Genomic DNA, 12,358 nt, shown 5'->3' on the forward strand with positions numbered 1-12,358 from the left:
AAAAAAAACCCCTCACAAATTACTCTGCTTATGTAGAGAACTGGATTGTCTCCTACTTTAAATTCCTGGGAGTTTACCTTAGTAAGGACCTCACTTGGAAAATCAACATAATTCAGGAGGTCAGAAAGGCCCAACAGAGACTCAATTTCCTCAGGGTCTTGCAGAAGAATAAAGTTAAACAACAACTGATGAACTAACTCCCTTTACCGGTCCATAAGAGAAAATGTCCTTTCATATTGTATCACAGTGTGGTATGCTGGCCTGACAGCCACAAACAGAAAGTCTCTACAGAGGGTGGAGAATACAGCATATGATATCATGGGCTGTCCCTTGAGGCCACTAGATGACATCACAAGGGATCGTTGCCTTAGGAGAGCGAGAAAAATTCTCAGGGATGACTCACACCCCAGCCATCACCTCTTTAATCTTCTACCCTCGGGCAGGAGGGTATAATCAGCCATACCAACAGGCTAAAATATAGCTTCTATCTGTGGGCTGTTAGGCTGTTGAACGGAAAACAGCATAGCGAAATTGACTTGCGAGGTGGTGTGTTGTTCAATAAGAGATTGCCGTAAGTGTTTAGGGGGGAGGCTCATTTAATTTCACTGTACACAGGTTGTACAGTGACAATAAAGACATTATTATTATTATTATGAATTGAAGACTGGATAGATGAGAAACAAAGAAACCAACATTTCAAAGTCGCCTATACAAATAATCTTGGAGGGTGTGGAACTTTAGCAAGATCTTACAAGTAAAGAGTTCAGTGTTATTCCCCAGTGCATTTTTCAGTTTTCATTAGCTGAACGATTGGTTCCCATCCATGAATTGCATCTTTTCTGTCCTCTACTCTCCAGTGTAAATCTGGTTCTGAGAGAGAAAATCAAGATGTGCCTCGCAAGAAATTGATTCTGGCTGGGTTGAAACCTGCACAGCTGCCTGCCTGGCATTCTGAGAACAGTACCTGCAAGTTTGCGATGTGACTTGAAATTGCTTTCTAACATTTCTGTATCAAACTGCACACACAGCAAACCAATGAGACTAGAGGAATACATTATCCTACATCTGTAGACTTTTTGCATCTAGGAAATTATCCTCTGCAGGAGTCCAAAGCACTATTGACTATGTAGGATAAGACAGACTGTTTACTTTGGAAAGAAAACAAAGCCATTTCCACAATTGTTTTTCACTTATAATGCTTAATGCAATATACATGAAGTGCCATGTACATATACTTACAGAAACCTACCCTCGTATTGGTACCACATAACTAATTTAAGAGATCTCAAGCTACATGAAGGGTGCTTATGTGGATGCTATTTTATATACCTATCAAAGAGCTGTTCACCTCTCCCTCTCCCAAGCACACATCCCTGGGCTCAAATGATGCCACCTGCCAAGCTAAATGTATGCACATCATGAAAGGAGAATGCTGGATTCTTCAGCACGAGACAGTTCGGCATATAAAGTTTTACTTTAGACAGCAGCTGTTGTGTAGATTTCACTCTTTGCCAACATCTGGGAGTGTTTTTCTTTAACTCAGAGGAGTGGCAGACTCATTATCTCTGCAGCGACCAAATGTGACATGGACAGGAACCCTGTCACAACTGAGGGTAGCTGGCTAAATAGCACATAATTGTGGGGAGATTTTACTTATAGGATCCTGCATTAGGATGAGGAACCCAAGGAGTGGGAGCAGGCACAGGGAAGCAAAAATATCTCAAGGCCTTCAGGAAAGAAGCTCTCAGATTTCACATCTCATTATTTTAAACTTGTTGCAAGACAACGGCAAGCTGGTGTATGTGTGTACAAGTTTGTGTAGAACTTCTGAGGTAACTGGTTTATGGTTCAAAGAGGTAGTCTCCAGCCTCTTCAGACCCACCTTTAACTACAACCTGCAACCTGCTTCTCACAGCCTGGTGGGGTCATTGAAGCCATCAGCCAATTTGTGGGAGGGCAGAGCGGCCAACATAGCAGAGGATGAAGGAGGGCCACCCTGCAATTCACTCAAGGACAATGAAGACTCAGGTAGAACTGCTTCTGCTAATCAGCTCCAGTCAGCAAGGTGCGTCAGGGGGCATCAGGCTCCTACCTTCTCCTGGGAAGATGGTACTGCCAGTAAGGTAGGTCTTGGCCTATCTGGAGGTTTTCCCATGTGATGCCTGCCTCTCCTTCCAGCCTGATGCCCCACTCACTGACAGTCCTAGATCACTCTAGTCCATGGAACCTGACCTGTATCAATGCATGGCTGTCTCAACATGCCTAGAGCAAAACCTAGATCCCTCTGAACAGGCTCAATTAGGCTTGTCCCTCGGCTGAATCCAGTGCACAGTCCTACAAAAAAAACCTAATTGTCGCTTGGTTTTCCCAGCCCCCCTTAAAAAAAGTGACCCACAGATTTAAGTTGTGCTGTGAAGGAGTACCTAAAGCACACAGCGCACTCCATGACTTCAGAGCAATTAGTATTTTAATGAAAACTCACGCCATAATCTTCTGTTAAATGCTAAGGAGGGTGTTACTTAAAGGTGTGAAATTTTCCCAGTGTGTAAAATTGTTATATATCCAGGGGAAAATGGGACTAATAACAGAAAATCGCAATTGACTGACATGAAAGCAAGTGTCAATTTGGGTAAATTGAAATCATAGCTAATTTTAACACACTAATTAAATAAAAGCTGCAAAGCCCCAGAAGATTTATGGACTGCAAACACTTTAACTGGTCTCTTGATTATTCCGGGGGGGGGGGGATAGTTTTGAATGCTGAAAAATGGTGGATGCTCTGACAAATGGGCTCTATATTGCAAAAACCATCAAATTTCTCTCTAGGGACCAAATGTATCTCAAGATGGAAGAATGCCATTTGCTTATAACATTCCCAAATACACTGGTTGGTAGTAGTGATGGACACACCCTTCTCTGCTCAGTTCAGAATCAGCTCTGTGCTCTGAAACTTTTTTTTAGTGTACACTTGGAAAACAACTTGTCTGTTTCAGAGAGTTTTCTCTAACTTAGAAACATGTTTCCATATGGATGTTGCTGTGTATGCACACCTTCATTTTTTGTCCCCTAGGACATGGCTAGAAGTTACTGGGAGATTCAACCAACTGTGCCTGCCGCCAAAATTAACACATTTGGGAATGACAGTCTCTTTGTAAACCACTGAGGTTTTTATTTAAACATTCAAACAATGTATAAATTTCACGAAATAAATAAATGAAGCATCATCATAGTGTGGATGTGACCCTAGTCTAGATAAGGTTTTAGCTTGTTCATCCTCAACCACCCCTAAATTGCCCCTAGACCTCATTTTGGATTTAGTGCTTTTACATGCTCTGAGCAAACGTTATTTTGACTTACATTAAAATCTATTCTGATTTATACCAATTCACCTTGTGTTTCTAGATAGATAGACAGATAGACAGATAGATAGATAGATATAGATTCTCTTTTACCACATCTATGTCAGGATTCAGTGGAATGACTAATCTCCCCATTAGTGAAATCTTCTACTCATTTCTGTCAATGTTGAATCCTTGAGTATCTTCATTATTCCTAATTGCCATGGTGAAAGGAAAGTGTGTTAATCATGCAAGCTCTATGTCTTGCAATGATGGCACTTTTAAGAGGGGGGAGGGGGAAACCCTACAGCAATTCTTGACACTCTTCTGAAAATGTTTGCCCACAGGTAAGTTTCTAATTCTATATAATTAAATCCTTGCTCAACCCAGTGCTTCCAATGGTTTCCTGCCCCTCTCATTTAATCAAGGCCTAAAGATTAATACTGGCTCTCAGAAATCGGATGCATTGATTAAAGAGGAGTTAAAGTACTCACACAAAATCAGTTACTTTTGGAGTAGCCACAGAAGGACCTGCTCTTTAACAGTTATGGCTTCCGTGAAATAATCATGGGAACTGAAGTTTATTAAGGGTGCTGAGATTTGTTAGGAGATCCTATTCCCCTGTGGCGTTTGCCCTCCTATGTGTGTGACATCATACTGGATTCATAGGGAAAGGGTTAACTAATTGTAAAATGACTAACCAATGGGAACCCAGGGGGCAGAGTTAACTGTGTATAAGGTTTAAGCACAGGGGTTTTTTAGTGAGTTAGAGTTGTTGAGAAGACAGTCTGGAGTTAGAAGAGACAGAGAAGTTAAGTCTGTGGGTTCAGCTAGTCTGGTGTGAGAGAGTGAGAAAATTTGTTAAGAGTCAGTCAAACAGTTGAAATAATCAGTCAGAAGGTATTAGGAAGGTATAGGCCGGTAAAGAAACTAAAGTTAAGATACTGACAGGAATATTATCTGAGAAACCATAAACCATAAACTTGTTAATGTTTGTAAAATAAACTTCTTCTTTTTTTGGTTCACTTTTAACAACGGACTGGACTCAGTGTTTTACCAGAGAGTAACTGGTTGGTGGCAGTGGGGAAGTGAGCACAGTGGGGATCAATAGACTGTTAAACGTCCGGGGACCCTGTGTGATCGCCACATCCCCTCTCAGGGCTACAGTTTCCAGAGTCGTTTTGCAATCATCACCTCTTCCTAGGGAACTCAAACTGTGGATGTGTCATTCTGGAAGGCAATGTCCTGCTACTCCTAGATGAGATCACATGCCCACTAAAGTGCTCAGCATGTAGCTTGGGAGTGTTCCTGCAGTTAGTACTATCTATGGAGGTAAAGCTTGGCACTGGTAGCTAGAAGCACTTTCCCACCCACCACCCCAGTTTCAGCTGGTTTGCTAGATGCAACCTTATCTAGAGAAGATTGGCTGCCTATTTGTTTCCGGACCCAATTTAAGGTGATGGTATCATACCCGTCAACTGTCCCACTTTAAGCAGGACATCCCGGTTTGTGGAGCAGAAACGCGCGAGACTGAGACCTCGCAAAAGATCACAGAGCCTGAAAACACAAGTTATTGGGTAAAGCATGCAAGATTGCAGATTGACATCATGGAGCCTGAAAACACATGGAGCAAGGAAGATGCACCATTTCTGGTGTCAGTGCCTTGGAGGGTATGTGGTATGGACTTTTAAAGTCATAAATGGTTTGGGATCAGGGTATCTGCAGGGCCACTCCCACCTATATGGAACTGCTTGAGTCATTATATAGGCAATAGAGACCATGCTCTTTGGCCTGCTGATGAGTACAAGAAGCAGGATATTTTTCTGTGATGGCCCTGCACTTCTGGAATACCCTCTCCATGAAGATACTTCTGGCCCCTTCTTTGTTAGCTTTTAGGAGATGCTGAAACAATGTTCTGATTATGGTTTGCATTTGGAAAATCTGATGGAGCTCTGTTTTAGCAAATATTTATCTGTTCTTCCTGCTGTGTCTAATGTTATGTTTGACACATATATTTTGTGCTGGAGATCTGTTGCGCTGTTCCTGGTTTTTTTGTGGGTTTTTTTTAATATATGCTGCCTTGGGAGGGTATGTAAGCCAAAAAATGTGGCTTAAAATAAGAAAACCTATAATGAAATAAATAAATATATGTCATGATTAAAATAATAATTATATATCATGATTCTTTGAAGTCATTTGTATCCTTTTGAGAAGAGAACCTGCAGAGAAGGGTGAGCAACCCATCCTAAACAGAGGTCAGTTCATCTCCTTTAATGCTCTTGCTCTCAAAATAGTATCACCATTTCCACTGCTTTGAAAAATGTTTGCAGTCCCATATCAAATAACTGGAACTCCAACTGTTTGCAGCCTCCTGCTCCACTTCACATTTAGGGAAGTTTTTGACCTACTGTCACTGTATATTTCTTACGACTTGGCAGATTTGCTGAAATGGTCTCACAGTTTAACAGACAACTAATTTTACATGGCGTTTCTCGTACCCACAAGAAAGTTGAAATGTGACAACTTGAAAGAAGCAACTGGGAAGGCAAATACCAGGCGCTGAAAACTATGACTGAAGGCCCCCATTTTCTGGGGTGCCACAGAGTCCCCTAAAGTCATAGGAGCCTCAAACAGGTTTGTCCAAAATTTCCATGGATTTGGTGATCCCCTTGGCAGAGACTGGAGCCAATTCAGAGTGGTTACACAGCATGAAGCCCAGGCTTGATACCAATGAATCAGAAGCCATGGAAGGAATGTGACCAGACAATTTTGTGACTTACTTTTCTCCCATACAAGTGAATGGAAGTGGGCGCAATGTGTGTCTTACACAGATGCACACTGAATGCTCCTGGGGATTCTGGCAATGCATGAGTCCTCTCTCTGCCACTACTCTACTTGCCATAATTGCAAGCATTTTGCTAGTTGTTCTGTAAATGCTTCTCCAGAATACAAAAGCTTGGCAGAATTAAGACATTATTTTTAACAGGCGCAGTGCACCTGGCATGGTAGGACAGTCGCTGTGGCCCACCACAACTAATGCCAGCCTTCTAGTATTTTTTAATGGCCCAGCACTCTCAAGAGAAGCACTGGGCTAGACAGCTGCTGCTACAAGCATCTTCCTTATCTCCAGTGCCTCTAACATGCACATTGGGATGTGCCCAGATACATTACAGGTAGGGAAATGATGATGGTGGCAGCAGCAGCATTCTCACTCAGTGAGTTAGTAGTAGACAGATGGAGCTGTGCGGTTTCAAAGCCGCCACCCCTTCTCTCTTCTGCCTGCCACCAACACCCATCTACATTTGCCCCCCCCCCGGCAAGTTTTTTTGGGGGGGAAGGCATCAAGCAGTTACTAGGGTGTCAGCTCTGCAAGTTAAAGTCCAACATGTTTGGTATTACTACAGCACCGACTCACTGGTTTTCCTGTGCGTCTTATCTGCATTAAGATGACATCAATACTTACTGGATCCTGAACTAGCTTTTCTGCTCACCTATGAAATTGGATGGCTTATGTGAAATCATTCACATTAAAACAATGCCTCAAATACTTCTGCTCCATTGTGAAGCTCAGCCTGTATGAAAGTTTCTGTGGCCTATTACAGAAACCTGTAGGTGTTAATATGCAAGATGTATTTCTTCACCTTAGTTAACAAAGTAGTGAAGTATATCCTTGATCACCTCTATCCCTGTTCAGTGTTGAAATGGAGCCTCAAGATTTAAATAAACCACTTTCGGACTTCATTGTGATATCCAATCTCACTCTCTACTTAGGACATAACAGAACTAAAAAAAGCTGCTTAAGAGGCACTCTGTACAACTTAATGACTGTTCCAATGTGCATGAACCAGCCTTGCCCCCTGAGTTCTCATGCACTATGCTCATCCACTCAACCCCCAAGCTGCCGGCTCAGTCTCCGAAGCAGGGTTGCACAGGTACAATCATCCCCACAATTAGGAATTCTGTCATGCAGGATTCCTGTCTACAGGGAAGAAAGTACTTACAATTCCCCGTCAGTCCAGGACAGTCTCTAGCAGGGATGGAAACATTGGGGCATCCAGCCTGCTGTCCTCTCTTCACCCTTTCACAACAAACGCCTAAAGAGGACTTCTTAATTCTTACAATCTGAAATCTTTACTTCTGTTAATATAGACTATGTCTTACCTAATATTTTTTCCCCACCTGCTTTCCTTTAAATTTCCCAGACATTTTTGCTCGATATGGAATCCCAAAGTCTGATTAAGAATCTTTGTCTAGGAACAATTCCATTCCCATGAAACTCTTGAACTGAAAAGCAATTCTAGACAAAATGCTCAGTCACCACATCTCCTTTTCCTCACATTTTCTAGTTGAAGAGGGAAAGGGGTGATAACATTAGCCACAAGCTACAGACACCTGTCTCTCCATCTGATTACAGCCATCATAAGATTAGTCCTTTAAGACTGCAATCTTATACTCACTTAGCTGGGATAAGCCAATGGGACTTACTTCTGACTAGACATGTGCAGGACTGCACTGAAAAGCACTTAGTACAGTATTGACCCACTTCCCAATTTACCTTTACACTTTCATGGTAAAGGACTCTCAGTCCTCTTGACCATCAGCATCACACCTGGGAAGAGAGGAGATGGGTGGAGATTAGATTCCTGTGATTCTGGAAATCTAGCAAAGTTTAGGATTGCTCTGGGCCATTGTGGAAATCAGAAATGAAAGACGGTTTATTTGGACATCTGCAACGCGTCTCTTCATAATGGATTCTAACCAAACGGAACACTGGTATGGATCTTAAGATAAATTAATCTATGAAAGTTCATGAAATGAAAGTTTTCCATCTACTTCTCCCCCCACAACCTGAACCCCCTGAAAAGCCCCTCCAGTGAGTCATGGGGCACACTTGTTGGGTGGGTTGTAGGGAACTGCTGATGGGGAACAAAGGGGAGAGAAAGTGAGGTGAACTTTTCCTTCCACAAACTTCCTTATATGGTAACTTATCTTAGGATCCCTCTGATTTTCTTTCTTTCTTTAAGAATCACATTAAACTAAAACACTGGTGTACAATTTAGCCATAATCACATTTAAGCTTACATTCTAAACTTTTTAATTTCAGAGTCAGCAGGTGAACAACTGTTCTTTTCAAGCTTGTGAAGTGTGCTGCTTCTTACACAGTAATATATGATTTTAAAATTGGCTTCAAAGTAGGCAAGTAACTCTCTAGGCAGGATTTATAGAGCTTCTTTCATGGTCGGACAATTGTTATCAGTAGGTAATTCTTCCAGATTTATGTCTATTTTGTGTTTTTTCAGAATCTATTAAGAATTCCTGGGGCTTCAAGGCAAATGCAATTTGTGACAATTGGGATTACAGTCATTACACGGGAGACAGAATTGGGCACCTCTGTGTCTTCATATGACTTCCATGCGCTGTAAGATGAGTGCATCTCTTCTCAGACAATGACGTACACTCATTTGCCACAGGTAGGAAATGTGTGTGTCTGCAGAGTCTTTTTGAGGAGTCTGTGGGCTCTTGCTTAAATTCTAACGAGTGTTTTTCTTAAAAAAATAAACTTTTAAACCCTCTTGATTTAGCGATGGGGGGGGAATGTCATGTGGCCCCTAACTCCTGAAAGGGCTGTACTTGCTACCCTTGCAATGAAGGTAAAGTGATAAAAGCAGGGGGGGGAGGGTTTCCAGCCAGAACTCACTGGAATTTAGTTCTGGCACCTTTCAAGTAGGAACCATTGCCATTATAAAAGAACAAGAAAGGTGTTCATGATGAGTTCCAGCACCTCTTTCTTGAAAAATAACACTGGATAAAAGAATGACCTATAGATGGATGAGGAGTTTCTAATGTCTCATGTGTAATAAGGAGTTAATTGTTATATTACTGTGGTAATTTATGTGCAATGCTCTAGATCAGTGCTAAATGTTATGGTAAGAAATCTAGCGCAAAATTCAAACAGCACCAGTGTTTTCCTGGTCCACAAGGTAATTTTGCCCCCACCCCACTTTAAAGCAATCACTTAGATTCTGACCTCAGCAATTACAAGTTCAAGGAAAATTCATATTTCTAATTGACTGCAAAAAATTCCAGATGATAGGCTTTTGGTCTTCTAATAATGTTTTGAAGAGTGCTCCTTTTGTGATTTTACAAGTGCTTCTTAACCCTCTCTCAAAACTGACACATTGCCTTTTTAGATGAATGCTTTCTCAAATAAAGAAATATTGCTGGTTTAAATAGCTAAGGGTTTGCAAAGGGAACTGCACAGAGGGAGTGTGTGCTGGATGGCTCTGCTAAAGCTCTGTGCAGTTTTCAGTACCGCTCATCACAAAACCCTTCTGGATCATTGGGCTTGGATAGGAGGGCAGTTCCTGAAGGTGTGTCCTATTATGCCCCAGGGCCATTGGCTTTTGATGGGCCTCAGGGCTCCATCTTGTCCTGAATGAAACTACTAGATGAGGTCATTGAGGAACTGTGGCTCTGATTTAATATGCAGATGGCAACCACCTCTATCTCTTTCCATCACAACTGAAGGAAAGTGTTCAAGTTCTAAATAAGTTTCTGGGGTCTGTCAATAAAGTAATGGATGAGTTGGAACCATGTGATGCTTTATCCAGACAAGACAGGTGATTCTGGTCAGTAGAAAGGCAAATCAGGGAACAGAACTTTGACTTGTCTTGGATATGGGATTGCATTACCATGGAAGACACCTGGACTCAGCCCTGGGGTGGATCTAGACACAGGTTAAAAACACTATAAATAAGTCAGAAATTAAATCGTTACAACAAAAAGGGGGGGGGAGCCTATGTAAAAATCCATATAAATTCTTTTTTTGCTCTCTGGTGCCATCTGGTGTTGCGTGTTTATAACACATTCAAAACATATTATTGCGACGGATGTAACTGAGTCCCTGGATGATGATTCCAGGAATGCTTTTGTGCCGCTAAAGCTAGTGTGATGTGTTTTGGCCTGCCTGGTTTACAAATTTGGTTTGCTTGTTCAGAGGTCAGAAGATCATAGGCTTTTGTCTCTTGAAATGTATAAAGCCCTGCAATTATAATATTGATGGTTCCAGGTCCCTTTTAAAAGACCGGGATCAGTTTCCGTCAGAGAAGAGAGAAGGAAAACCTCTGCTGCATTGCAAATGCAGAGGTTGAAGAGATATGCGTGAGATGCACACACAGCAAGCATTACTCCAAGGAACTCTGCCTCTCTCTGTGCCCCAATGCATTTGCCTTGCAGCAAGAGCCCCCAAAGGTGAAACACACACTGTAGTGGTTATGAATCTAATTCCGTCTCGGTATATTTCCCATACTAGGACCTGGCTTGATCTCAACACACTGACAAAAATTAGCCCTGGACTTGACTGTCATTTCTATGGTAATACGTTGACCAAAGCTTGAAGCTTTACATTTCCCAGATGACATTTTCATATTGCTCTTACAACCCAAAATACAATCGAGAAAGGCTGTCTAGTGATAGTCCTCTTTGTACAATTGTAATGCATAGCACTAAGCATGGCCTTCAGATTGAATACCTAAATGCAATGACATCTCCTTAATATTCCAGATGTCAGAGGGGACAAAATATATAAATGGCCCAAGTTAGGCTTGCCAAGTGCCCTACTGTTTGTGGGCTTGTTGTTTACTTATGTATGTTTTTATGCAGCTCAGGGGTCAGGGACCTCAGCCCTTCTTCCACAGACACATTTAAAAGGCCACAGAAAGTTAATCAGACAAATGCCTGATATAATTGCTGCTAAGAGTCTTGAGGCTACCTTCTACAAAATAGCATTATCAACCAGAACCACCTTGAGATCTCTCTCTCTCTCTCTGAAGTCAAAGCCACCCCTTTTCTTAAGGCAGTTCAGATTTCTTTTCCTATCCTTACCACAACACCTAACTCCCAACTGTTGCTAGTATACTATGGTGCAGAGGTAGGGAACCTGTGGCCCTACAGATGTTGTTGGACTACAGCTCCCATCAAACCCCACCATCATTGCCAGTTATGAGGGAAGCTGGGAGTTGCAAGCCTACACGGAGGGCACTAGCTTCCCCCTCCCTCCTATAGTGGCAATGATAGAGCTATGAATTAGAAGTCCCTGGTTTGAGTTTTACCTTTATCATATATGGAACTCATCAGGCAAGGCACTCTTTCCCAGTTTCAGCACCCGCTCCAATTTGCAATATGGGAATAGTAGTAAACACTAATGCTACTGCTGCTATTCATAACCTGTTCTCCTTCCCCTCTCCGTAGATGCTTCTCACATTTTTCACACTAGAAATATCAACTCTGCTAGCAATTTCCTTTGCAATATACTAGTAAACAGCTTCTGCCTTCAGCCAGTCATACGAGTACGTGCAATGTCAGCTCAAATGTAAGAGTCTTCCAGGAACCATATTTATCAGTATCTCAATGCGTGTGCCATGCTTCAAGTGAAAAATTCATGTGTGTGTGTGCGTGCGTGTAGGAAAAATTACCTTATTTGCCATGCTGATTTAAAACAAGATAGATTTTTGCAAGACTGCCTCAGCGCATGTAATTAGAAATACTCTGGAAGTGGGAAGCGGAGGAAACCTTGGCTTATGGAAATCAAATTTCAAACTTTTCTTCAGAGCACTCTAATTACAATCCCTCACATTCCGTTTATTTTCCTAACAGCACACAAGGCTGCCTTAGTCTTCCCCGCCTCAAGACCATTCTATGATCTTACACTCTGCGGTGCTGTCCTCAGGCAACAGAGGGAAGCAGACGATAGTTAAGGCAGCACAGATGAGTCTAAAGCAAATTGCGACTTTGCTAGATGAATGTACTCTGCGTGTGCCCCAGGCGTCTGGTGTTGACATTTACCTTCTGCTCCCCATTATAGACAATGAAAAGACTGTTCACGAAGAGCTTGGGGAAAATTGTCACTCATCCAATAACTTTTAAATAGACATGCAAACAACCCTGGTTTTCATGTTGTGCGAGTAAATGTTTTTTTCCTGAGTGACCAGGACATCTGTTAGTAGCGGAGAATACGATAC

The 12,358-nt window shown here is 42.0% G+C and overlaps 1 protein-coding gene and 1 long non-coding RNA gene across 22 annotated transcripts in view; one reads left to right on the plus strand and one right to left on the minus strand.

Annotated features, from left to right (window-relative positions):
* Positions 1–12,358, minus strand: part of LOC308476927 — an 808,687-nt gene that overhangs the window by 306,427 nt on the left and 489,902 nt on the right. For 18 of the 21 annotated variants that reach the window (XR_013986193.1, XR_013986199.1, XR_013986200.1 and 15 more), the window contains one exon: positions 7,894–7,947. The exons of the other annotated variants lie outside the window; for them this stretch is intronic. This is a non-coding gene — a long non-coding RNA (uncharacterized lncRNA). The remainder of the gene's footprint in view (positions 1–7,893; positions 7,948–12,358) is intronic. 21 annotated transcript variants of the gene reach the window in all.
* LOC308476915 (uncharacterized protein) lies at positions 1,281–12,228 on the plus strand. Its single transcript, XM_081005103.1, has 4 exons — positions 1,281–2,123; positions 4,835–5,008; positions 8,639–8,809; positions 11,994–12,228. Exons 1-3 carry the CDS (start codon positions 1,674–1,676, stop codon positions 8,759–8,761), a joined length of 747 nt encoding a protein of 248 aa, XP_080861229.1. The 5' UTR covers positions 1,281–1,673; the 3' UTR covers positions 8,762–8,809; positions 11,994–12,228.

Source organism: Podarcis pityusensis, assembly GCF_964106645.2.
Source record: "Podarcis pityusensis genome assembly, chromosome: 5".
NCBI classification, from domain to species: domain Eukaryota; kingdom Metazoa; phylum Chordata; class Lepidosauria; order Squamata; family Lacertidae; genus Podarcis; species Podarcis pityusensis.